The following is a 27,750-nucleotide window of genomic DNA, read 5'->3' as shown; positions in this document are numbered from 1 at the left end:
AACCATGGGCTAATGGTGCGTCTGGACCAGGGTTTGTTTCAACAAGTTTTCAAACAGAACTTCCATCCCATCAAGCATATTTCACTCATAGTTTTATTGATAAATCAGGTTGATATCAAATATCTTTTCAACAGATACATTTCATGAAATCCATTTTCCAGTTTACAGCTGTTCCAACATCGGAACACAATATAAAGTTGGCACAACACAGAGCTGAAGGAACCTCAGTCCCTCCCCACATCGCCACCACCACCCATTGTTCATTTTAACGCAGGTGGCTCTCAAAATGTCTTTTTGACCCACAACGAGAAGGGTGGGAGTCCCCAGAGCCCCAACTCTTTTTTTTCCAGTTTCTATTCCCTTAGCAAAGCATCCATGCCCCCTCCCCACCCACACCCACCCAGGAACCGTCTGACCTCTCACGTTCCCCCATCACTGAACTCTCAAACATCACCAAGAGATCGATGGGTTTTCTCACACTGTGGGAAAAACAGCGCTTGTTGCACAAAGCAAATAATTGCAAAAAAATAAATAAGAACCACATCCCCATGTCAAAGGTCAACCGTTAAGAGAAATCATGTCCTCCTAAAATTGGACTCCAGTGTTTTGAGTACCGAGATATTCAAGTTTAAAATATTCACTTTCCTGCACAATGGCTGCGCTTCAAAAAAAATAAAACTAAAATAAAATATAATAAATTGGTTGTGAACTTGGGAAATGCAGGGAGCGATCAGAGACTGATCAAATGCAACTCCTTTTTTTAAATATGAAAATTTGAGGGCAGGTTGCACAAACTTGGCTTGTATTCCCCGGGGTTTAGACGATTGAGGGGTAATCTGATTTGGGCGGGGTGGGGGGGTTAAAATGAGAAAGGGATTTGACAGGTTAGACAGCGAGAATTCAGCCCTGAGCCGGTAAAAGAACATAACAAATAAAAAATAACGAGTGTTCGTTCCAAAACTCCCAGCATTGGATCAAGCAACTCCGCAGCAAAGCTCACAGGTCAGCTTGTAGTGGGGACATCGGTCGTGGGCGACAGCGCTCGATTTACGCCCCGCCTGATTTTCCTCACCACTGAGGTCATTTTAAAAAAAAAGTGTGCGGGGTGTAAAACCAGCTGCTGATTGGCTGTCACCCAAGGTGAATCTCACCTCCAGCAAGTGTTTAAAAGCTACAGAAGTTCATGTACTTTTAAAAAAAAAACCACTGGTTTCCAACCTTTTGCCCCCTCCCCTCCAAGAAGCTCTGCCGATTCCAACCAAGGTGTGGATCACAGCGAGCACCATCGACACTTGGCCCCTAGCTCAGCCGCTCCACAGGAGAGCACTTCCCCACCGCCTGCAGAATGCCGGGGTTCGTCGCAAACTTAAATACACAAATATAAATACAAGCGGGAGGCATTAAACCCCCCCCCCCCCCCCCACACATTTCCCCAGACTCCATGAAGCAAAATGCTGAGCGGGTCGGTAAGAGAGGCTGCACCGGGTGAAACGCTCAGAGATATAAGCTCATTGGGAGGGTCATGTGTGCAAATAAACGCCCCATTTCAGCAGTTCATTCTTCAGTCAATGCACCAGGACACCGCGATACGGCAACGATTCGGGAATAATAGAACCTGCAACAGAACTATTGCTTTAACCACGAGATTATTGAATACAGTAGGATTGTCAGAAAGTTCATTATCTGAGATTATACACAGATCCAGCCGCAACAATCGATGGTTCTGTTTGAGGCGGCGATGAATATATTGCACTAGGGATTGTCCCCTGGGGCGGACACCGTGCAGGTTGATCAGCATTGAACCTGGATTGGATAGGGTTTTTTAAATTCCTCTCAGTTTAGCACCCATTGACAGTCAGAAAACGAAACAGTGTCTAAAGAACAGGAAACCATTCCCTCTTTCAATTGCAATCCCTCTCAAAGTTTTCTTGAATGAATTTCTATTATTTTCCACCGGTTTCTGTTTCAAAGTTTAAAAAAAGTCATAAAGTTAGGCAGAAAGCATTGCTCCAAATTGTACATTGCATTTTTTTTTTTGCTAAGGTTAGTGGGAAGTGAAGTTGGGGAAAATGAGCGCGCGCAAATTGGGCTGTCGATGCTTTCACAGTTGCCGTTGATAACTGCAGAGAGCACACACGGGGATTGGTTACCAGGCGAGACGGACAAGATGGGGTTGACTGCCTCCCCAGGGACAGTGGCATCACGGGTGGGGGTGGGGGCCTTGATCCCCCTCCTGGACCGAGGACTGAGCCGCGGGTGAACACCGCTCATTGGGCCCAAACACCCGACCCGCGCGGCATCAAGTCGCCAATCTCACCAGCCCGTCTGCGAATTGGTTTTTAAATTGTAAACCAAGTCGGAACGTTAAACCCCCTGGTTAAACCGGCCTTGCTCGAGATCCACAAAGTATCAGAGACCAAACTATCTGCAACTATCAGAGACTCAAAACATATCAAAAAAATCATCATGTCGTCTTTGAAATGAGATTTTTTTTTTTTTTAAAAGCACCATTCAGGTCAGGGCGAGAGAATGCAAAATGATCCAGTGGAATGATGCATTCCCGGGATCGCCGGATCAGGAAAGATGGGCAACAGCATCATTCTGGGGCAGAACTAAATAGTTTGGATTTGGTCAAATTACCATACCGACGTTCAAAAGTGTCAATTTTGCCAGTGCAACTGGTCACAACCATTAAATAAAAACCTACAATAGGAGAAAATGTACGAGAACAGCTGAGCAAGCTCATGAAGCGCACTCTATTCTCCGACTTTTCTCTCTTGAAGGCACCGTCCTCCGGCACCACGGCCTGGCTCGGCTGACCCTTCCTCTCGTGTTAGCCCGGGCGGGGAGCCCAGGCAGGCTATTCACACCTGGAAGGCATCCGGTCCTCCTCCCAACGCCCACTCGAGTGGCTTTCCACCCCGGGGGGGGTCATTGCAGACCAATCAAGAGCAGGAAACCTGGAAGATTTCACCCCGCCCCCCCCCCCCCCCTCCCTAGCCCAGAGATAATGGGGCTAATTGTAGCTCTTCCACCATCATATGAAAATATAGCGAAACTCGCGTGTAACCCGTCCAGTCAACTGAATTACAGCAAAGAGGAAAAACACAGCGAACCACATGGGTTTAGCTCCCATGGGCACAGCAGGAATTGCCCACTGCTACAATGCATGAACAAGAGCCCTTCACTTGTTCTGTATGTAAAGCTGGGATCCACTTCATGTTCGATTCCATCCAGAAAGCTGCTGAATAATGTGCATTACTGGAGCAGCTCATTGTGCGTCAGTGTTGGTCGGGGACTGTTCTCTGGGTGTACAAGGCCCAGGTTAGTCGGCTGTCCATTGCTCCACCACCAATGCCGAGACCCATTGGACAGGGGATCGGGCAAGGGTCTGATATAGGAGACTGTAACCGCATTGGGGAAAGAGGGCTGGGACGTGGGACTAGGGGGCTTCGGGTGAGGAGCTAGCACAGGGTGACTCCTCCCTGCTGGAATTCCACCTGGTAGGTTGGCTCCTTAAAATAAAGCAGAACAAGTAAAAAAAAGATTAATCTTCAACTTAGAAGACTGGGGGGGGGGGGGGGGGGAGCAGTGGGGGGGGTAGAGGTACCCTTCAGCAGGGGTTAGAGAGCCACTGGGATTGGATCAGTCTCCCCTTACACACCCCACCCTGGAGGTCAATGAAGAGCGGAATCGGGCGAGGTGCGTAAGGGGCGGTGGATTCGATAGAGTCAGAATTCCGCCCCCTCCCCGGGGGAAAGCCACATCCAGAAATTAAGATGGATGAGGAAAAACTAAAAAAATGGCACTGCCAGGAGAAATACATAAGGAAACAATTAAAACCCAGCCTTGGGGCCGGAGGGGAGGAAAGGAAAGGAGAAGAGGAATACAGGAGCATTCTCCACATCGCACAATTGGGTTCGGAGAGAAGTCCACAACAAATGTTTTACATTCATTACACCCGCCACCAAAGTCACACTTACAAAACCCCACCCCCTCCCGCCCCAAAAACAGAGTTCTGTTGTCGCTACTTCCGACGTTTGCTACTGCCGCTCATCACAAAGTAGTTATCTTCGCTCCTGCACTTTGCTGCCAGGTTCCGCGAAGGGGTGAGCGAGGCCGAAAGCGGACTGTTGTTGGAGCGTGGCTGCTTGGCCAGCAGTGTCGCAGCCTTCCCGACCCTGGCCGCAGGCTTGGCCGCGGGAGGCTGTGTCCGTGGGGTCTGCGCCTTCGACTGCGGCAGCTTGACCACGGCCAGCGGAGTCCTTGGGGCGGGCGGTGGGCCGAGAGGCGGCGACGATGATGATGATGATGATGATGATGGCGGCGGCTTCTTCCCGCTCGGCGGAGAGGCCTTGGGGATCTTCTTGGTTCGAGGGGAGTCCCGGGCCGGGTTGGGAGTGGGGGTGCGGGGTGGCATGGGGGGCCTCTTGGAGGCCGACGGGGACGGCAGGCCGGGGGGCTGGAGGCGTTTACCCGGGCACCGTGGTGGGCCGGACGCGAGCGGGCTGGCGGAGGATGGGGCCGGCCCCGCGGGCAGGCGAGCGGCCGGTCTGGCCGCCGGGTCAGGATTGGGCGGGCAGGCGGCCGGAGCTCCGCGCAGGAGGCCGCGCGGCGGCTTGGAAGGGGCGCGGTGAAGTTGGGGAGAGGCCCGCGCCTGCTTGGGCCCGAGCGGCGCCGCGGCTCTGGGTTGGCGGGGCTGCTTTGCCGGAGACGGCGGGGGCTTCGGGGAGAGCGGCGGCCGGGGCGCGGAGGACTGGGGGGCCCTGGAGGCCGAGGCCGGCACCGGACGGCCGCCGCCCGGGGTTGCCGGGCGACACCCCGATTTACACGGCACCCCCGGCGAGGCGGGGCACCGGCAGCGGGCACGGGCTGCCTTGCCGGCGGAGCGGGGGGCCGCGCGGGGGGATCCGGGGCACGCCGCCAGGGGCTGTGACACGTTGACGGCGGAGGGCAGGTCCACGGACGGCGGCTTGGGGGTCTTTGCCGGGAAGTTTGCACCGTGGGCGGAATGGTGGGAGACGCCCTTCTCCAAAGCAGTGATCCTCTCCTCCAGCATGGTGAAGTGCAGCAGGCGGCAAGGGTCGTGCTTCAGCAGGAAGCCCTGTAGAGTGTCCCAGCCTCCTCCCACACGCACCATCACGTGTTTACCGTGCAACATCTGCAAGCAAACATTTGAAAGAATTAACACTCGACGAGATCAATTACCGTTCCACCCTTCCAAATCTACCAGTCTTCCGAGTCGGTGCCACAATGGCTCACTCGATTAATCCCTGGGATGAGTGGGTTGTCCTATGAGCAGAGATTGTGTAGATTGGGTCTATATTCTCGGGAGTTTAGCCATTCAGGTTGCCCTCGGGCCGCAGGATATTGGCCCGTCGAGTAGACTGGGACAATACTCGCTGGAGTTTAGATATTTACGAAAGGATGTACTTGCTCTGGAGGCAGTTCAGAAAAGGTTCACTCGGTTGATTCCAGAAATGAATGGGGTTGACTTATGAGGAAAGATTGAGTAGGTTGGGCCTCTACTTATTGGAGTTCAGAAGATTGAGAGATCTCATCGAAACGTATAAGATTATGAGGGGGCTCGACAAGGTGGATGCAGAGAGGATGTTTCCACTGATGGGGGAGACTAGAACTCGAGGACATAATCTTAGAATAAAGGGCCGCCCATTTAAAACTGAGATGGAGGAATTTCTTCTCAGAGTTGTAAATCTGTGGAATTCACTGCCTCAGAGCTGTGGAAGCTGGGTCATTGAATAAATTTAAGACAGAAATAGACAGTTTCTTAACCGATAAGGGGATAAGGGGTTATGGAGAGCAGGAGGGGAAGTGGAGCTGAGTCCATGATCGGCGCAGACATGATGGTATTAAATGGCGGAGCAGGCTCGAGGGGCCGCATGGCCTACTCCTGCTCCTATTTCTTATGTTCTTATGAAGCATAAGATTCTGAGGGGGATTGACAGGGTAGATGCCGAGAGGATGTTGCCCCTGGCTGGAGAGTCTAGAACCAGGGGTCACAGTCTCAGGATAAGGGGTTGGCCATTTAGGACTGAGATGAGGAGGAATTTCTTCAGTCAGAGGGTGGTGAATCTTTGGCATTCTCTGCCCCAGAGGGCTGTGGATGCTCAGTCGTTGAATATATTCAAAGGGAATCAAGGAATATGGGGATTGGGCGGGAAAGAGGAGTTGAGGTCGAAGATCAGCCATGATCTTACTGAATGGCGGAGCAGGCTCGAGGGGCCAAATGACCTACTCCTGCTCCTAATTCTTATGTTCATATAGCATTTCCTCCACCCCTGTATTGATTATTTATAATTTACATATCAGATAATAGTCAAATTAGTTCTCTAATTTTACTCGTATAGTGCTGCGAACTCCATCATAGGAGAGATATCAGAGCTCTGGAAAGGCCACTGTGTAGATTCATTAGAGTTGGCACCCCATCCACCACCTTAAACACTCACTCCCTCCACCACTGGCGCACCATGGCTGCAGTGTGTACCATCTACAGGATGCACTGCAGCAACTCGCCAAGGCTTCTTCGGCAGCACCTCCCAAACCCGCGACCTCTACCACCTAGAAGGACAAGGGCAGCAGGCGCATGGGAACACCACCACCTCCACGTTCCCCTCCAAGTCACACACCATCCTGACTTGGAAATATATCGGCCGTTCCTTCATCGTCGCTGGGTCACAATCCTGGAACTCCCTCCCTAACAGCACTGTGGGAGCACCTTCACCACACGGACTGCAGCGGTTCAAGGCGGCAGCTCACCACCACCTTCTCAAGGGGCAATTAGGGATGGGCAATAAATGCCAGCCTTGCCAGCGATGCCTACATCCTGGAACAAATGTTTGTTTTTTAAAAAAAAAAGTTCTACGAGGAAAGAGATCGTGTTTACAAAGAAAGGCCTGATAAAATGGAGGCCTCTATCAGGAAAGGTTCATGGAGAATCTGCTCTGGGTTTGGATAGCTGCGAGAGGCATTTGAGAGGGTGAACAAAGAAGACTGTGTTCACTCGGTAATAAGAGGGCTCAGACTATTATCAGTTGAAGATCAAAGGGGGTACTCAGACTTACTTTGACACAGGGTGATTAAAACATGGATTGCTTTACCACAAGGGGGCTATTGAGGCAGCGACTGGAACATCAGTTAAAAGGGAATTGGATAAGTATGTGAGAAGGAAGACTATAAAAAGGATACGGGGAAAGACCAGGAAAAATGGGTATCGAGCAGACAGCGCCAATTAAAGAGCCAGCACCCAGAAACGATGGGACGAATGGCCTCCTTCCATGCTGTAAATTCGATAATTCACCGCGAGGGTTGCGTTAGTTGGAAGTGAAACACAAACAGTTCCCCTGCACGATATGCAACTCCAGACAGTCCCAGTGAAGTTCAGAAATAACGTTTCAATCACTTCCTGCGTTATTTCGGAAAGTGTTAGGATATTGTGAACAGCAGCAACGTTATCAAAGGAGGATGTAAATCGGGAGAAACTGTTCCCATTGGCAGAAGGGTCGGCAACCAGAGGTCACAGATTGAAGGAGATTGGTGAAAGGACCAGAGACACGAGAAAAAAAAATTTACGCAGCGAGTTGTTGTGATCTGGAACGCGCTGCCTGAAAGGGCGGTGGGAGCAGATTCAATAGTAACTTTCAAACAGGAATTGGATAAATGCTTGCAAAGGAGAAACTTACAGGGCTGTGGGGAAAGAGCAGGGCTAATTGGATCGCTCTTTCAAAGAGCCAGCACAGGCACGATGGGCCGAATGGCCTCGCTCTGTGCTGTATGATTCTATGATAAGTACACAGTGGGGTCTTGTGTCAGACATGTGGCCAATGTGGCCCACCCAACGGAGCTGGTCGAGTGTGGTCAGTGCTTCGATGCTGGCCCCAGGCGGGCAGAGGAAACGTTTCAAGGACACCCTCAAAGTCTCCCTGATAAAGTGCAACTTCCCCCACTGACACCTGGGAGTCCCTGGCCAAAGATCACCCAAAGTGGAGGAAGAGCATCCGGGAGGGCGCTGAGCACCTCGAGTCTCATCGCCGAGAGCATGGAGAAAGCAAGCGCAGGCAGCGGAAGGAGCGTGCGGCAAACCAGACTCCCCACGCACCCTTTCCCTTAACCACTGTCTGTCCCACCTGTGACAGAGACTGCAATTCCCGTATTGGACTGTTCAGTCACCTGAGAACACACTTTTAGAGTGGAAGCAAGTCTTCCTCGATTCCGAGGGACTGCCTATGATGATGACACAATGGAAGAATAATTCATGTGCTGAGACACACGAGATTTAAATTCAGCAGTTTCGAGGCAGATCAAAGGGAATGGCTTGCGATGGTGGATCCATCGAACAGGGACCTTGCTTCACTCAAGATATGCCCTGCATAGGAACAGGGGGAGGCCATTCAACCCCGCGAGCTATGCAATTAGATCACGGCTGATCTGTACCTCAATCCCATTTACCCGCCTTTACTCCATATTTCCGATACCCTTGGCCAAAAAAAATATATTGATCTCAGTCTTGAAAGCTACAATTGACCCCAGCCTCAACAACCTTTATGGGAGAGGGTTCCAGATTCCAAGCGGTGTAGGAGTGCTTCCTGATTTCACGCCTGAGCTGCCTCGCTCTAATTTTATTATGCCCTCTTGTTCTGGAATCACCCAAATGGGGTCGGCCATTTAGGACGGAGATGAGGAGGAATTTCTTCACTCAGAGGGTGGTGAATCTTTGGAATTCTCTGCCCCAGAGGGTTGTGGATGCTCAGACGCTGAATATATTCAAGGGGAATCAAGGAATTTGGGGATTGGGCGGGAAAGAAGAGTTGAGGTCGAAGATCAGCTATGACCTACTCCTGACAGGGTAGATGCTGAGAGGCTGTTTCCCCAGGGCTGGAGAGTCTAGAACCAGAGGACACAGTCTCAGGATAAGGGGTCAGCCATTTAGGACTGAGAAAGAAAGACTTGGATTTATATAGCGCCTTTCACAACCACCGGATGTTTCAAAGAGCTTTACAGCCAATGAAATACTTTTGGAGTGTAGTCACTGGTGTAATGTGGGAAACAGAGCAGCCAATTTGCGCACAGCAAGCTCCCACAAACAGCAATGTGATAATGACCAGATAATCTGTTTTAGTGATGCTCCTAATTCTTGTGTCCTTACATCGCTGAAATTGGACCTCATCACAGCCATTTTACACCCCTAAAGCGGGCTCCACGAAGTCCAATAATTCCGTTATCTGGGTAGTTCCTGCCATGAATGCTGACTGACCTGCTCTGTGGAGAGGACGAGAGTCGCTGGTTTTGGCCCGGTACCCTCACTCGTGAATTGGGCACTGGGAGCGGGGAAACATTTGGGAGAAAGTGCACTGGGTGCCAACGTTCGGGACAGATTCTCACCTCCCCGTTCCCCAACACACAGGCTAATACAAACCTTGCTTAGTAAATGATGGCAAACAGAGTTGCACAGACAGAAGGAAGATTAGCGACGGAACAGAGAGATAGAAACAGACGGTGTCCTGTGACAGAGTGTCTAGAACAAGGAGAGAGAGTTACAAGAGTGATTTGGGACAGAAAGCAGGATTAGATTCTTATTAATAAACAGAGCAGGATGCGAGAGCGGAGTCAGTGATGGAAGTATAGGCCATGTTAACATCGGATAGGTTAGAGCGGGCGTTGAAGGAAAGGGGGATACAGGAATGCGGGAACAGGGCGGGTACATGGGATTAGGACACTGCTCCCGTTGGGGGTGGGGGGGGGGGGGGTAAATCCCAACACGGACTGGATGGGTCGAGCGGCCCGTGTCCCTGTTGTGATTTCTGCGCAATATGTGGAGTTTTACAGTTGATAGTCAGGATCTATAGAGGGTCCATAGCTTCACTCTACATCATACTCATACATTCAAGGGGCTGTTAAAACCAGGCACACCGTAAAGCAGTTACTTAACCCAAGTCGCTCTGTTTAAAAAAAAAAAATTGGTATCTGTGAGCTTGAAGGAGAATCATTGCTTCATTCTGCACATATTGATATATCTGTCCCAATAGGAACATCTCTCCCAGTTAGAGGGGAGAGACCAAGAACAACACAGCATCAGCACCTGGTGAGAGGAAAAGGAGGGTGTGGGGGGGTGGGGAGGGCGAGGGGAACAAGGAGGGGAGAGGAGAGTGTCATGTATCTCACACTACTGTATATAACTTATCTTACCATGCTATACATGACTGTAACTAGATATGACCTGTAACCACAAGCATACTTACCACCAGGGGTGCACTTGCAGGAGACTCTGTATACCTGTTCCACACAGGTATATAAAGGCAGGTCTCAGGCAAGTGTGGCACTCGAGAGCTGTGAAATAAAGGTGCGGGTCCAGAGTGACCTTGACTTCAGCATGTGCCTCGTGTTAGTCTGTACTGCAGGGTCAGGACTTTACAGTGGCGAACAAGGAGGGGAGGTGGGGGGAACAAGAAAGGAGTGGAAGGAGGGGAGGAGGAGGAAGGGGAAGGGAGGAAGGGGAGGGAGCAAGAACGAACAATTTGTATTTCTATAACGCTTCTAAATCTCATGATGTTTCGAAGCGCTTTACAACCAATTAAGCACTATTGCAAGGCAGGAAAACACAGCAGCCAATTTGCGCACAGCAAGCTCCCACAGACCACAAGCTAAGTGACCAGATAATCTGTTTTTAAAGTGATGTTTGTTGAGGGATAAATATTGGCCCAGGACACCGGGGATAACTTTCCTGCTCTTTGATCTTTTACGTCCACCTGAGGCGGCAGGCGGGGCCTCAGTTTATCACATCTGAAAGCCGGTACCTGTGACAGTGCAGCACTCCCCCAGTACTACCCCGCAGACAGTGCGGCGCTCCCTCAGTACGGCCCCTCCGACAGTGCAGCACTCCCTCAGTACGGCTCTGGAATGCAAGTGTGGAATCCTGTGCTCAAGTCTGGAGTTGGGTGGGATTTGAACCCATGACTTTGACTCAGGTGAGTGCTGCCCACTGAGCCACGGCTGACAACAACCCAACACTCTTGCCACCCGAGGCGGTGAAACTCTCCCAGAACACGAGCACCATGGGGTGGCAGGTCAGTATTTCAGGTCAGACTGCAGGCTGACCTCAGCCCCCAATCTCTGTACTAGAATCACAGAATGGTTATAGCACAGGAGGCCACCATTCGGCCCGTCGAGCTTGTGCCTTCTCTCTGCAAGAGCACCTCAGCTAGTCTCACTCCCCCGCCCTTTCCCCATAGCCCTGCAAATTTTTTTCCTTCAGGTTCTTATTCAACTCCCTTTTGAAAGCCACGATCGAGTCTGCCTCCACCACCCTCTCAGGCAGCGCATTCCAAATCCTAACCACTCGCTGCATAAAAAAGTTCCCCTCGTGTTGCCTTTGGTTCTTCTGCCAATCACCGTAAATCCGTGTCCTCTGGTTCTCGACCCTTCCGCCAATGGGAACAGTTTCTCTCTATTTACTAGCACTGTTGGCTTGTACAGAGCTTGCCCATAGACAGTGGGATGTCCCACCCAATGTCACCACCCGTGCGGCTCCTTATCGCTCCCGAATCCACCCAGATTTATGTCGAGGGCAGATCAACAAAAATTGGAGCCTATGCTCAACCACTTCCAACTCATTATAAGGGGCAATACACATTGAGGGGTTTCACGGACCTTCCTGGTACTCAAATTCAAACTCTAGGTCAGGACTCGAGCACATAATCGAGGCAGCACTGAGGGAGTGCTGCATGTTCAGAGGTGGTAGCCTTTGGACAAGGCCTTAAACCGACGCCACGTTACACTTTTTGGTGTTTTCCTCTAGATGTCTGTCTTGGATTCATCATCTTTTGGCCAGTCGCTCACTCCCCACAATCACCATGGTGCCTGCATCTGCCAAATATCTGGCCAATTCCTTGCACACCCCAGAACCTTGTCGATGTATTTTAGTATTACGGGTTAGAACATAGAACTTTACAGCGTGGAAGGAGGCCATCTCGGCCCATCGTGTCCTCACCGGCCGACAAAGAGCCGCACGGCCCTCGGTCAGCAGCCTGAAGGTTACATATAAACCTATGAACATGAACAATGGCGGACAGGTAAAGAGCACCCGGCCCCACCAGTCCGCCCCACACAACTGCGACACCCCTTATACTGAAACATTCTACACTCCATCCCAACCGGAGCCATGTGACTATAATCGTACATTCTCACATGATCTTCCTCAACTTCAGAAACATAGAAACGTAGAAAATAGGTGGAGTAGACCATTCGGCCCTTCGAGCCATTCAATATGATCATGGCTGATCATTCCCTCCGTACCCCTTTCCTGCTTTCTCTCCATACCCCTTGATCCCTTTAGCCGTAAGGGCCACATCTAACTCCCTTTATAATACGTCTAACAAACTGACCTCAACAACTTTGTGGTAGAGAATTCCACAGGTTCACCACTCTCTGAGGGATGAAGTTTCTCCTCGCCTCAGTCCTAAATGGCTTACCCCTTATCCTTAGACTGTGACCCCTGGTTCTGGACTTCCCCAACATCGGGAACATTCTTCCTGCATCTAACCTGTCCAATCCTGTCAGAATTTTATGTTTGAGATCCCCTCTCATTCTTCTAAATTCCAGTGAATACAAGCCTAGTCGATCCAGTCTTTCTTCATATGTTAGTCCTGTCATCCCGGGAATCAGTCTGGTGAACCTTCGCTGCATTCCCTCAATAGCAAGAATGTCCTTCCTCAGATTAGGAAAGCAAAACTGTACACAATACTCAAGGAAATCTGTGGCTTTGGCTAGCAACTGCCAAACAGATTCATTAACCAGTTAATGGAGAAGTGAACAGAAGCAATAATCCTCTGTAGGTTTACAGAAGCGACAACGGGATCCCTGGTATCCTGCAGCTGACTGCCCATGGAGTCTCTCTCTGGCCGATCCCTGGCCACTCCAGATGGAGCACCAAGACAGGCTAATAAATAACGTGGAAAAACTATGATCAGGACAAAGAAAATTTGGGTGCGTGCTTTATGCTTAGAGAGCTGTCAATCAAGCATAAACAAAATCCACAAGATGTTTGTATTTGAATTGAATGACCCGACCCCTCCCTTGGGTACCTAACCAGACAATCCACCTAGATCCTGCAGCTCTTGTATCACGACAGACTGGGCCATTTTTTTGAGTGCATCCTCCATATACACTGATAGCATGGTGTTGATTTCTTTCTATGTTGCAGACAAAAATGCATAGCCGGCCATTGATGATCCTGTCGCACCATTCAGTGTGCATCAGAAAAGAAATTAATTGGTCATTGACCTCCTTGCTGTTAGCAAAATGGCTGCAATGTTCTGCTACAGCAATTCATTGTATGTGGCCTGCTGTAGGGCATCCTGAAAGATGGATTACAGCGCTATACAAATGCAAAGTCTTTCGGTCTTTAAAGTGGTACCGTCGCTTGAACCCCCCCAACAGACAACGAGAATCGTTTCCCGCATTAAAACAGAGACTGCACTCCAAAAGTACTTCATTGGCTGTATAGGACTTTGAGACGTTCGGTGGTCGTGAAACACGCTATATAAATGCAGGTAGTTAGGTCCTTAGAAGACCCCGCCCTAAATTTCCCTGCGATCCACAGTAATTAAATCACATTGCTCTCAGTCCCACACATTTCCAGGACCAAACACTCACCCTAATGAAAAGAATTTTCTCTCCCAGCCGATACCGTCCTTCCGATAAAAACTCAATGGAGAACCGGTGCGAACAGTTACAGGGGGGGTCGTCAGCAATGGTCTTCACCTGGAAATCGCACAACAATTAAGCCCACTGAAGGGGAAATAAATTCACGACATTCCGAGGAAAAGTTTAACTTAACGGTAACGGATTTGAAAAGGGAGGGCAAGAATTTTGAAGTCGGGCAGAAGGTGAAGAGGAAGTGAAATAGCGTTTCAGGTATGGGGGGGGGGGGGGGGGGGCGTCGGGGGAAGGGGGCAGTGTTGCGGAGGTGGGAGGGGGAAGACTTGGATTTACATGGAGTCTTTCCCGACCATCGGATGTCTCAAAGCGCTTTACAGCCAATGAAGTACTTTTTGAAGTGTAGTCACTGTTGTAATGTGGGAAATGCGGCAGCTAATTTGTGCACAGCAAGCTCCCACAAACAGCAATGTGATAATGACCAGATAATCTGTTGTTTTTGTCATGTTGATTGAGGGATAAATATTGGTTGCAGGACACCCCTGCTCTTCTTCGAAATAGTGCCATGAGATAATTTATGTCCACTTGAGCAGACAGTGCCTCGGTTTAACGTCTCAACTGAAAGATGGCACCTCCGACAGTACGGCGCTCCCTCAGTACTGCCCCTCCGACAGTGCGGCGCTCCTTCAGTACTGCCCCTCCGACAGTGCGGCGCTCCCTCAGTACTGCCCCTCCAACAGTGGGGCGCTCCCTCAGTACTGCCCCTCCGACAGTGGGGCGCTCCCTCAGTACTGCCCCCCTCCCGACAGTGCGCCGCTCCCTCAGCACTGCACTGAAGTGTCAGCCTAGATTTTTGTGTGCTCAAGTCCCTGAAGTGGGACTTGAATCCATGACCTTCTGACTCAGAGGCGAGAGTGCTGCCCACTGAGCCACAGCTGATGACATTTCAGTAATGAAGTAGATGTGGGGGAGGGAAGCTGTGCTCGGGTTCAAGCAGTGCAGCTCGGTACCGCATCACCCAACCTGGTCTGAGGCAGCAGTGAGAAGGGCGAGGAGAGAGGCTTTGATAGAAGCAAGAACAGAGGGTTATAATGACTGGTGGGGCACCAAGGAGGATGGCTTCAGCATTGCTGACATAAGGATAGAGGGGATGTTGGGAGAATGTGAATGATCTGTGGATGGATTGATGGATGGAGAGGGGAAGTGGAGAGGTAGAGGTGCACAAGGTCAGCACACACCCAATCTGTGCTTCGAGATTATATCGTCAATGGGTAGCAGGTTAACTGTGAAAGGACACGGGATAAAGCAATGAAGATACAAAGGAGGTGTTCATCCAAGCAGCGAAGTAGCAGCCATTGGAGACAGTGTCGCGCCCATATTGCAACACAAGGAGAGCGCAATGTCATAGGGGGTGGAGTCTACAGAAGACATGTCTGAAGAAGATGGAATTGCCAATTGTGTCAAAAGTAGAGGCGGTCAGAGAGGATGAGGAGGGGATCAGTCCAGCAGAAGGTCATTTGGGATTTGGGTCAATGTGATCCCGTGCTGTTGGTGGTATAGAAGCCATGCGCTGGGTTGCCTTGAACCATGGGTGGTGGGAGTACAGTTGAGATCCAAAAAGCATTGATCAACAACTTGCATTTATATAGCACCTTTAACGTAGTAAAGTGTCCCAAAGTGATTCACAGGAACTTTATGAAACAACATTTGACACAGGGCCACATGAGGATCAGGGCAGATAATCTAAAGCTTGGTCAGAGGTAGGTTTTAAGGAGAATCTTGAAGGAGGAGAGGGGTTTAGGGAGGGGATTCCAGAGCTGGGGCCTCGGCAGCTGACTGCACGCCTGCCAATGGTGGAGCGATGGAAATCGGGGATAAACAAGAGGCTAGATAACCGGGACTTTGGAAAGGAAAAGATCGGAGATAATGGAGGGATGAGAATGGTAATGGGGACAGTGGTCTTGACGAAGGAAGCAGAGATTAATGATCTAAGGAAAAGGGGTAAGCCATTTAGGACTGAGATGAGGAGAAACTTCTTCACTCAGAGAATTGTGAAGCTGTGGCATTCTCTACCACAGAAAGTTGTTGAGGCCAGTTCATTAGATATATTCAAAAGGGAGTTAGATGTGAACCTTACGGGCTAAAGAGATCAAAGGGGCATGGAGAGAAAGCAGGAATGGGGTACTGAAGTTGCCCATGATCATATTGAATGGTGGTGCAGGCTCGAAGGGCCGAATGGCCTACTCCTGCACCTATTTTCTATGTTTCTATGATGTGGACCAGCATGGGGCAGAGGAGGTAATGTTGCTGTCAGGAGCTGGGACAGGAGGGTACGGAGGGAAGGAGTAAGCTACCTCAAGGATTGTTACACATTACAAAATGGAAATATACCAGGGCATTTAAATTGGATTTACAGCAGAGTTCAGCAAACGAAGAGTCACCATTTTGCTCGAATGCAGTGCAGCAGCATTGGTTTTAAATTGCCGTTTCTATCCAAACAAGGTCATGGGAACTAAGGAATTACTGGATGAGAACAGGCCTTGTCTACTGCGCCTTCTCCCACCCTGGGAGAATATGAATGGAGCAGTTCTCTAATCACAGCAATCAATCTCTATCCATTAGAGAAGCTGGGATTGTTCTCCTTAGAGCACAGAAGGTGAAGGGGAGATTTAAACAGAGGTGTTCAATATTAGGAGGACTTTCGATTGAGTAGATAGGGAGAACTGTTTCCAGTGGCAGGAGGGTTGGTAACCAGAGGACACAGATTTAAGGTAATTGGCAAAAAAAAAGGGGAGATGACGAGAATTCTTTTTACGCAGCGAGTTGTTGTGATCTGGAACGCGCTGCCTGAAAGGGCGGTGGGAGCAGATTCAATAATTTTCAAAAGGGAATTGGATAAATACTTGAAAAGGAGAAATTTACAGGGCTGTGGGGAAAGAGCGGGGGGGGAGTGGGACTAATTGGATCGCTCTTTCAAAGAGCCGGCACAGGCTCGATGGGCCGAACGGCCTCCTGTGCTGTATGATTCCATCGACAAGTCTACCACAGACCCAGACAGGAGAGGCGGGGAAAACCCCCAGTGGGGGAGAGCTTTGGGAACCACAGGTCCAACGTCCCATGTTCCCCGAGCTCGCTGCACTCACCACACGGCACGTCCTCAAGACACGCAGAAAATCAGGATTGGGAAATAGCAACTTGGAGGTGGCTGCAGGTTTTCAGGAACTGCTCCAATTTAGTAAATTATTTCAAGGTTGCAAGGTCTTGGTTCTAAACCTGAAACTTTCATGCACTTTTTAAAATTCAGATTTTATTAAAAATAAAAACATTGGCTACGGTAGCAAAGTGGTTATGTTACGGGACTAATAATCTAGAGACACGAGTTCAAATCCCACCACGGCAGCTGGGGAATTTAAATTCAGTTAATTCAATCTGGAATAAAAAGCTGGTATCAGTAATGGTGACCATGAAACTGCCGGATTGATGTAAAAGCCCATCTGGTTCACGAATGTCCTTTAGGGAAGGAAATCTGCCGCCCTTACCTGGTCTGGGCCGATGTGTGACTCCAGACCCACAGCAATGTGGTCGCCCCTTAACTGCCTCCTGAAATGGCCCGGCGAGACACAGTTGTAACAAATCACCACAAGGAAGTATACGCACTGTGGGAGCACCTCCGCCACACAGACTGCAGCGGCTCACCACCACCTTCTCGAGGGCAATAAATTCCGGCGACGCCCACATCCCGTAACCGAATAAAAACCACAAACAGCAGATAAAGAGCAAGACCTACTTACGGCTTGGTGAAGCTCTTTGTTACGACAACATGGCTTTGCACGTTCCACAGGAACCGGCTGTTCAGAAGCGGTCAAAAGCGTTTCCTCGAGTTCAATCTCCTTCTCCAGTTTCACTAGTACCGGAGGTTCAACACCAAACCTTCAAATTAGAACGAAAATCAACATAACCCAGCAACCTGAACATTAAAAAGTCAACTAAAAGATCATAAATTCTCCATAACTTGGCTACATGATCTTAATTACAGATTGTGCGGCACAGAAACAGGCCATTCAGCCCAACCGGTCCGTGCCGGTGTTTATGCTCCACACCAGCCTCCTCCCACCCCTCTTCATCTCACCCCATCACCATATCCTTCTATTCCTTTCTCCCTCATGTGTATCTAGCTTCCCCTGGAGTGCATCTATGCTATTCGCCTCAACCACTCCTCAGCAATGTATCCGTTAAGCTGCGTGGCCCTAGGGATCCTCGCAGGCAGCTTTTTCAATGCAAAAACCGTGCATGTGTGGGATTTTGAACACAAGAACTAGGATCAGGAGTAGGCCATTCGGCCCCTCGAGCCTGTTCCACCATTTAATAAGATCATGGCTGATCCGATCATGGACTCAGCTCCACTTCCCCGCCCGCTCCCCATAACCCCTTATCGTTTATACTCAACGACTGAGTCTCCACAGTCCTCAGGGGTAGAGAATTCCAAAGATTCACCACCCTCCGAGTGAAGAAATTTCTCCTCATCTCAGCCCTAAATGGCCGACCCCTTATCCTGAGCACAGACCCTTTTAAAGGGCCCCTGCTGCACCAAAAGCAATTACAGAGAACATTGCCGCTTGTGTTAGCAAGGTCCACATTTTTAGAGTTTACCTCTGGATTAAATTAAAGAGTAAAGAAAGAGTTTAAAACCCTACAACAGTATAACTGCAGGCCTCAGCTATGGTGAACACACACAGATTTCCTTCTTCAAACAGTTTTCCCTTTTCTTCTCCCCCATAAACTCAAGATACCGACCAGCCAGGATCTAACTGCTCCTGTGTAACAGTCTCGAGTGGGCTGAATAAGAACATAAGAAATAGGAGCAGGAGTAGGTTATACGGCCCCTCGAGCCTGCTCCGCCATTCAATACGATCATGGCTGATCTGATCATGGACTCAGTTCCACTTTCCTGCCCGCTCCCCATAACCCCTTATATCATTTAAGAAACTGTCTATTTTTATCTTAAATTTATTCAATATCCCAGCTTCCATAGCTCTCTGAGGCAGTGAATTCCACAGATTTATAACCCTCAGAAGAAATGTCTCCTCATCTCTGTTTTAAATGGCAGCCCCTTATTCTAAGATCATGCCCTCTAGTTCTAGTCTCCCCCATCAGTGGAAACATCCTCTCTGCATCCACCCTGTCAAGCCCCCTCATAATCTTATGCGTTTATTCTTCCGAATTCCAATGAGTAGAGGCCCAACCTACTCAACCTTTCCTCACAAGTCAACCCCCTCATCCCCGGAATCAACCCAGTGAACCTTCTCTGGCCTCCTCCTGTTCCTGTGTAACAGGCTCGAGGGGCTGAATGGCCTCCTCTGTTCCTAATGTAACAGGCTGGAGGGGTGAGGGGGCTGAATGGCCTCCCCCTGTTCCAATGTCTCGGCAGACCGACTAGCTGCAATAACCAATGACCCGATCACACTTACCGAGACACAATTCGACCAATTTCAAGCAGGCACAGGCACACCTGTCGCGGTTGTTTGTGCAAAACTGGAAGAAAAATGGAGAAAACAAAGCCAGTTATCAGTAAAGATGGGGCCGTTAAAGGAAGGGTTCACCTGACGGCCCGTGTCTGCCCCATAACATGCAACACCTCCAGCCTCACAGCAAGTCAGCACAGGGCGGTTTTATTCGGACAATGTAAGTTATGGTTTTGGTGATTTTGTTAATCGAGTGGTTAAGCCAAGTACCAGATTCCGCAACAAAGGGACTGAGTTTCTGGTGAAACGTTGCAGGAGACGAGGAGAAAACAGGCAGGAGAGAAAACACCAAAATAAATTAAAAAAGAGGCTCTACGGAAAATGTGGAATTGGGCTCGGCGCGAAATGATCCCCAACATTCGGCAGCAACAACAACTTGCATTTATATAGCGCCTTTAACGTAGGAAAACGTCCCAGAGAGCTTCACAGGATCGTAAGAAAACAAAATGTGACACCGAACCACACAAGGAGCTATCAGGGCAGATGACCAAAAGCTTGGCCATTCGCCCCGATAACTCCTTGTGTGGCTCGGTGTTAGATTTTGTTTCATTACGATTTTAAGGAGAGTCTTAAAGGAGGAGATGGATGCGGAGAGATTTAGGGAGGGAGTTCCAGAGCTTGGGGCCCAGGCAGCTGAAGGCACAGTCACCGATGGTGGAGCCAAGGAAATCGGGGATGCTCAAAGAGGCCAGAATTGGAGGAGCGCAGAGATTGCGGAGGGTGCGGGTCTGGAGGAGATTACAGAGATAGGGAGGGGGAGAGGCCCACCCACGGAGGGATTTGAAAATAAGGATGAGAATTTTGAAATTGAGGCGTTGCTTAAACGGGAATCAACGTAGGTCAGCGAGCACAGGGGGCGATGGGTGAGCGGGACTCGATGAGAGTTGGAAGCACCAGCAGCTGGACAAAGGAGAGAGCGGAGGAGCAGTGCGGACCCAATCGGAGACACCAAGGTGTATTTCCCCCCAAAAAAAACAAGGAGTGGCGTCACAGGGCAGCAGGTCGGTGATTGGTTGGTGAGTATTCAGGTTTTTTCCCCCTTGGTTTCCAATCGTCTGGGTTAACCTTTGCCACTAGATCAAGGTCTAGCTCTGTCAAGTCCATGTGGTGGCTGGGATGCGATGGTCACCCCACGTTAAAAGAATCCACGTACAGGCATCTTCCACCCTTCAATATGTAGTTCGGAAACCGGAATGTCAGCTCCCTCACTGAAACAGCTGGGAACTCATCCCTTTTTGGTGTGGAAGCAAGTCCATCCTCGATAGGAGTGTCTGCCTAATACTATAATTTTTCCCCTAACAGTGCTTTAAACTAAGACCGGGGAACTATAATGTCCGTACTAAATTTATATATAATGATCAATAATTGTTGAATAAAGACTTCAACTAATTGAATAAATAAAATGAGGCTAGACGGAGCAGCAGAGAGTCCTTTTCAGAATGGCAGGCAGTGACTAGTGGGGTGCCGCAGGGCTCGGTGCCGGGACCCGAGCTATTTACAATATACATCAATGATTTAAATGAAGGAATTGAATGTAATATCTCCAAGTTTGCAGATGACACTGAACTGGGTGCCGGTGTGAGCTGTGAGAAGGATGCCAAGAGACTGCAGGGTGACTTGGACAGGTTAGGTGAGTGGGCAAATGCAGTATAATGTTGATAAATGTGAGCTTATCCACTTTGGGGGCAAAAACACGAAGGCAGAATATTATCTGAATGGTGACAGATTAGGAAAAGGGGAGGTGCAATGAGACCTGGGTGTCATGGTACATCAGTCACTGAAAGTTGGCATGTAGGTACAGCAGGCGGTGAAGGCGGCAAATGGTATGTTGACCTACATAGCTAGGGGATTAGAGTATAGGAGCAGGGAGGTTTTACTGCAGTTGTACAGGGCCTTGGTGAGGCTTCACCTGGAATATTGTGTTGAGTTTTGGTCTCCTAATCTGATGAAGGACGTTCCTTGCTATTGAGGGAGTGCAGTGAAGGTTCACCAGACTAATTCCCGGGATGGCTGGACCAACATATGAGGAGAGACTGGATCGACTGGGCCTTTATTCACTGGAGTTTAGAAGGATGAGAGGGGATCTCATAGAAACTATAACATTCTGACGGGACTGGACAGGTTAGATGCAGGAAGAATGTTTCCGATGTTGGGGACGTCCAGAACTAGGGGCACAGTCTAAGGATAAGGGGTAAACCATTTAGGACTGAGATGAGGAGAAACTTCTTCACTCAGAGAGTTGTTAACCTGTGAAGTTCTCTACCGTAGACAGTTGTTGATGCCAGTTCGTTGGATATATTCAAGAGGGAGTTAGATGTGGCCCTTACGGCTAAAGGGATCAAGGGGTATGGAGAGAAAGCAGGAAAGGGGTACTGAGGTGAATGATCAGCCATGATCTTATTGAATGGTGGTGCAGGCTCGAAGGGCCAAAAGGCCGACTCCTGCACCTATTTCTATGTTTCTATGATATGACAGGGCAGGTGGTGTGTCTGGACTGCAGTGTGTGGGCAGCGAGACTGTCCCAAGCAGGAGATGTCTACATCTCGAATCTCTCCGGCTCAGAGTCACCGAGCTGGAGACACTCCGACACAAAGGAGGGGTGGGAGGAATTTCTGGAGAGTTTTATCCAGAATAGTCCCACCCCGGGGGAAAGTACAGGTTCAGGATTTCCTGCCCACCTGACCAGTCCACGGATATCTTCATTCTTCATCAACCACACGGCCAATTTTTGTATCACCTGCAAATTTCTTAATCACGCCCCCGACAGGCCGGCTTGCTGGCAATCCCCGGAATTAATATTTAATTAAATTCACACCACTGTGACCTCAATGTGTATTTGGTTATCAGAAGGACTTGCAATAAAATTATGCAAATGGGTAATTTGGATATAGTTACGATGAAATCTCACACTACCATCTCTTCCATGCGCAAAATTAATTTTTCACCAGCGATTGTTTGCAAGATTATACCAGAAACATGGAGGCAAAGAAAACCCATATATGCCCACCTTCATGAGCTTGTTAAACAAGCAGGAGCTGGCATGAGCTACAAAACACAACCAAAGGTAAATGGAATGTCGGCCTTCCTCTCCAGAGGGTTGGAATACTAGGTGGGCAGGGGGGGGGGGGGGGGGGGAAAAAGAGAGTTATTTTATGATTGTAAAAAGCCCTGCTCAGACCCCATCGGGAGCAACTGTGTTCAGTTCTGGGCCCTGCCCCTGAGGAAGGATAGAATCACAGAATGGTTGCAGCATGGTAGGTGGTCATTCGGCCTGTCGAGCCCGTGCCGGCTCCCAGCTAGTCCCACTCACCCCCCCTTTCCCCGTAGTCCTGCACATTTTTCTTTCCTTCAGGTACTTATCCAATTCCCTTTTGAAAGCCACGATTGAGTCTGCCTCCACCACCCTCTTAAGCAGCACATTCCAGATCCTAACCACTCGCTGCGTAATAAAGTTCCTTACATCACCTTTGGTTCTTCTGCCAATCATCTTAAATCTGGGTCCTCTGGTTCTCGACCCTTCCGCCAATGGGAACAGTTTCTCTCTCTCTACTCTGTCCAGACCCCTCATGATTTTGAGCACCTCGATCAAATCTCCTCTCAACCTTCTCTGCTCTAAGGAGAACCACCCCAGCTTCTCCAGTCTATCCACGTAACTGAAGTCCCTCATCCCTGGAATCATTCTAGTAAATCTTTTCTGCACCCTCTCCAAGGCCTTCACATCCTTCCTAAAGTGCGGTGCCCAGAATTGGACACAGTACTCCAGTTGGGGCCCAATGGAGCTGGACAAGCGTGGTCAGTGCTTAGATGCTGGCCCGAGCGAGAACACAGACGTTGGTGCGTCCATCCCCCCCAGTGGGTTTGTAGGATCTAGTGGAGGCAGCACTGGTACTTCTCCAGCGTTTGAGATGTCTGCTGTATATAGTCCACGTCTCAGCCATATAGGAGAGGTGTATCACTACTGCCCTATAGACCATAAGCTTGGTGCCAGATTTGACATCCTGGTCTTCAAACACTCTCTTCCTCAGGCGACCGAAGGCTGCACTGGGACACTGGAGGCAGTGTTAGACCTTGTCATCGATGTCTGCCCTTGCTGATAAGTAGGCTCACGGGGTATGAAAAATGGTCCACATTGTCCAAGGCCGTGCCGTGGATTTTGATGACGGCGGGGGGGGGGGGGCAGTGCTGTGTGTCCGGGTCAGGTTGGTGCAGGACCTTTGTCTTACTGACATTTAGTGTAAGGATCATGCTTTCGTTTGCCTCGGTGAAGGTGTTGACGATGGCTTGGAGTTTGGCCTCTGAATGTGTGCAGTCGCAAATATCGTCTGCATACTATAGTTCGATGACAGAGGATGGGACGACCTTGGATCTAGCCTGGAGGCGGCGAAGGTTGAACAGGTTCCCATTGATTCTATAGTTTAGTTCCACACCAGTGGGGAGCTTGCTGAGGGCGAGATGGAGCATTGCAGCGAGGAAGATCGAGAAGAGCATTGGTGCGATGACGCAGCCCTGCTTGACCCTGGTCGGCTGTGGATTGGGTCTGTGATGGATCCATTGGTCAGGATCACGGCTTGATGTCATCGTGGAGCAGACGAAGGATGGTGACAAACTTTTGGGGACAGCCGAAACGGATGAGGATGCTCCATAGTCCCTCGCGGTTGACAGTGTCAAAGGCCTTTTGTGAGGTCAAAGAAGGCCATGCACAAGGGTTGGTGCTGTTCCCTGCGCATTTAGAAGAACAAGGGGTGATCTAACAGAGGTGCTGAAGATGATTAAAGGAGTTGATGGGGTAGATCGAGAGAAACTATTCCCTCTGGTGGGGGGGGGGGGGGGGGGGTGGTGTCCACAACAAGGGGACAGAACCTTAAAATTAGAGCCAGGCCGTTCAGGGGTGAAGTCAGGAAGCACTTTTTCCACACACACAAATCTGGAACTCTCTCTCCCCCCAAAAGGCTGTGGATGCTGGGAGGTGGTCAACTGGAGCTTTCAAGACTGAGATCGATAGATTTTTGTTGGGCGAGGGTATCGAGGGATGTGGAACAAGGGCGGGTAAATGGAGTCAAGGAGTTAATGGACTGACTGGATCGGAGTAGGCTCGAAGGGCCTCCTCCTGCTCCTGTCCTCTCCCCGCACACAGGAGTGCTGCGATCACTCGCAACCAGCAGTCGTCAACAGCAGATTTTACCCATTTGTGTGTGTCCTCGCCCACTGGCAAATATCTCAGTAGTGTTCTTTGTTCTGCATTTCAGCATAGAAAAAAAAAATCTCTGCATGGAGGGGACACACTGGCCCATTTATCGGGGCTCTGGTGCCACAGTGACCTTCCAATTTCTGTAAAGAATGGCTTCAGTTTGCCCTTTTGGAAGCACAATACTCTTAAGCCCACGGTTTGAGGAGAGATTGTCCACCACTCCCCGCGATCCGAGAACATTGTAGCACTGTAACCCTGGCCCCCCCCCTCCCCCAAAGGTACATCACTCCGTTCGGCCAACTGAGCCCTTTGATTCCGACCATAAAACGCATCAGCCTGACCCCTGACCCCGGGGAAGAATTTAATCTGAAATGGTGGGCGAGAGCATTTACAGGGCGCACGTGAATAGAATTATTCAGCGAGATTGCACGTGGTCAGTCGGTCAGGAACACGTCACACTAGGGTTCCCACACAAAATTGAAGAATAAAAGCATTGACAACTTGCATGTATATAGCGCCGTTAAAATAGAAAAGGTCCCAAGAAAGGTGTGAAAATGAATATTGGGGGATAGTTGAAGGAGGAGATAGAAGCTCAGTCACAGATTTAAGTACCACCTTGGGATGTTTGTTCTATGCTAACGGTTCCATATAAAGGCAAGCAGACTGTGCACAGCAAGTTCCCACAAACTGCAATGAGATAATTGACCAGATAATGTGATGTGGGCTGAGAGATATTAGGAACATCGGAACAGGAGGAGGCCATTCGGCCCCTCGAGCCTGCGCCGCCATTCAATTAGATCACGGCTGATCTGTACCTTAACTCCATCTACCCGCCTTGGTTCCGTGACCCTTAATCCCCTTACCCAACAAAAATCTATCAATCTGAGTTTTGAAATGTTCAACTGATCCCCCCCCCCCCATTTCCAGCGCCCTTTGTGTGAAGAAGTGCTCCCTGACATCACCCCAACAAAAAACTGTCGATGCATTTAAGGGGAAGCTGGATAAACACAGGAGGGAGAAAGGAATCGAAGGGTATGGTGATGGGGTGAGATGAAGAGGGGTGGGAGGAGGCTCGTGTGGAGCATAAACACCGGCACGGACCCGATGGGCCGAATGGCCTGTTTCTGTGCTGTAAATTCGATGTACAGGCAACTCTCGATTATCCGCACACGGATGCAACGGGAAACCGTTGTAACAGCATTTAAAATTCCGTGTGTGCGCTTGCTGCCAACATCACTTTGAAACTCTGATGTTCCTTTCGAATGTTGCCTGTTGAGCCTTGCTTTTAAGCGCTCCGCCTTGCCTCAGCTCCCGCTGCTGCTCGCACACAGGTCCACTGCCTCTCATAATTCATTAAAATGCCACGAACAGTTACAGGAAGTAATCAACGAGCCTGATGGTCTTTAGATCTCGAGGACTAGAATTCAAGGATTAAAAGATACGCTACAGCTATTGGTTAGAGCACACCTGCAGTACTGTGAGCATTAACTGTAATGTCAACTCGCTCTAACGGAGAAATCGTTTACCCGGCATAGCCCAATCCCCGAGGGACCCGGATAATCGAGAGTTGCCTGTAATTTATAACACAAGAACATAAGTTCTTAACACAGAATCATACGGCACAGGAGTCGGCCATTCGGCCCATCGTGCCTGTGCCGGCTCTGAAAGAGCGATCCAATTAGTCCCACTCCCTCCCGCTCTCCCCCCACAACCCTGCAAAGGTTCGCCCCTTCAAAGTATTTATCCGATTCCCTTTTTGAAAGTTATTTGTAGTTTGAATTAAGCGACTGTGAATGAAGAGTTGAGTCGATTTGCAGAACAGAGATTGAGACGCAGACAGAGGGTGTGACCAGTGCCGTGGCTCGATTTACAGACACGTGACCGCCAAGACTGAACCGTGCAGGGCCGCTGACCTACCTAAGCCCTCGGACTCAAACAGGTAGGTCTCGTCGACCCCAACCGCGCGGCACCACGACAGGAAGTTGGCAGTATTGTCACGTGCAAAGAAGGATCCCGAGGGAGCGTCAGTTTTACACGGAACTTTCCTCATTGTGAAATGCTGAAAAAGGGAAAACCCACAAAATGATAAACACAAAAATACCTCAGTTACGATCATTTTTTTAAAAACCAGCCTAGATTTGATAACAAAAAGGTTAAACATTCTCTCCCTCCACCACCGGCGCACCGTGGCTGCAGTGTGTACCATCTACAAGATGCACTGCAGCAACTCGCCAAGGCTTCTTCGGCAGCACCTCCCAAACCCGCGACCTCTACCACCTAGAAGGACAAGGGCAGCAGGCGCATGGGAACACCACCACCTCCATGTTCCCCTCCCAGTCACACGCCATCCTGTCTTGGAAATATATCGGCCGTTCCTTCATCGTCGCTGGGTCACAATCCTGGAACTCCCTCCCTAACAGCACTGTGGGAGCACCTTCACCACACGGACTGCAGCGGTTCAAGGCGGCGGCTCACCACCACCTTCTCAAGGGGCAATAAATGCATCACTAGAATTAACATTTTAGTGCAGTATTATTGGACAAGGATATAAAGCAGCAGCCGTACTTCTTCAACCAACTCTATCCAGATGTTTGCAGTCGTATTGCGTCAGCTTTTACAAATGCCCCAATTTAAACTTGGGCAGACGGGAGGGAGGGCGGAGAAGGAGGAGAGAAAGAGGGAGGGGGGGGAGAGAAGGAGGAGAGAAAGAGGGGGGGGGGAGAAAAGGAGGAGAGAAAGAGGGAGGGGGGAAAGGAGGAGAGAAAGAGGGAGGGGGGGGAGAAAAGGAGGAGAGAAAGAGGGAGGGGGGGGAAAGGAGGAGAGAAAGAGGGAGGGGGGGAGAAAGGAGGAGAGAAAGAGGGAGGGGGGGAAAGGGAGGAGAGAAAGAGAGAGGGGGGGGAAGGGAGGAGAGAAAGAGGGAGGGGGGGAAAGGGAGGAGGGGAAAAGGAGGAGAGAAAGAGGGAGGGGGGGAAAAGGAGGAGAGAAAGAGGGAGGGGGGGGAAGGAGGAGAGAAAGAGGGAGGGAGGGGAAGGAGGAGAGAAAGAGGGAGGGAGGGGAAGGAGGAGAGAAAGAGGGAGGGAGGGGAAGGAGGAGAGAAAGAGGGAGGGAGGGGAAGGAGGAGAGAAAGAGGGAGGGAGGGGAAGGAGGAGAGAAAGAGGGAGGGAGGGGAAGGAGGAGAGAAAGAGGGAGGGGGAAGGGGAGAAAGAGGGAGGGAGGGGAAGGAGGGGAGGGGTGGGGATTGAGGGAGAGAAGGTAGGTTGAAATTGGTTCCAACTGCTCACATAGCCCAGCAATGGCAGAATATGGGTAATGAGGTATCAACATCGAGTGTGTCACAACCCTGATCTCCTGTGCTGGCCTTCTGTACCA

General features: G+C 50.0%; 1 protein-coding gene across 1 annotated transcript in view; it reads right to left on the bottom strand.

The window, feature by feature from the left end:
• Nucleotides 1–4,027: 4,027 nt before the first annotated feature.
• Nucleotides 4,028–27,750, bottom strand: part of gas2l3 (growth arrest-specific 2 like 3) — a 34,034-nt gene continuing 10,311 nt past the window's right edge. The window contains exons 5-9 of the mRNA XM_070901505.1: nt 26,299–26,440; nt 19,140–19,203; nt 17,463–17,601; nt 13,669–13,776; nt 4,028–5,161 (exon numbers count right to left, since the gene is read on the bottom strand). Of these exons, the coding sequence (XP_070757606.1) occupies nt 4,028–5,161; nt 13,669–13,776; nt 17,463–17,601; nt 19,140–19,203; nt 26,299–26,440 (1,587 nt within the window). The remainder of the gene's footprint in view (nt 5,162–13,668; nt 13,777–17,462; nt 17,602–19,139; nt 19,204–26,298; nt 26,441–27,750) is intronic.

This window comes from Pristiophorus japonicus, chromosome 15, assembly GCF_044704955.1.
Source record: "Pristiophorus japonicus isolate sPriJap1 chromosome 15, sPriJap1.hap1, whole genome shotgun sequence".
Lineage (NCBI taxonomy): Eukaryota > Metazoa > Chordata > Chondrichthyes > Pristiophoridae > Pristiophorus > Pristiophorus japonicus.
Note: the sequence above shows the minus strand (reverse complement) of the source record. Positions and strands in the feature narration are given on the sequence as shown.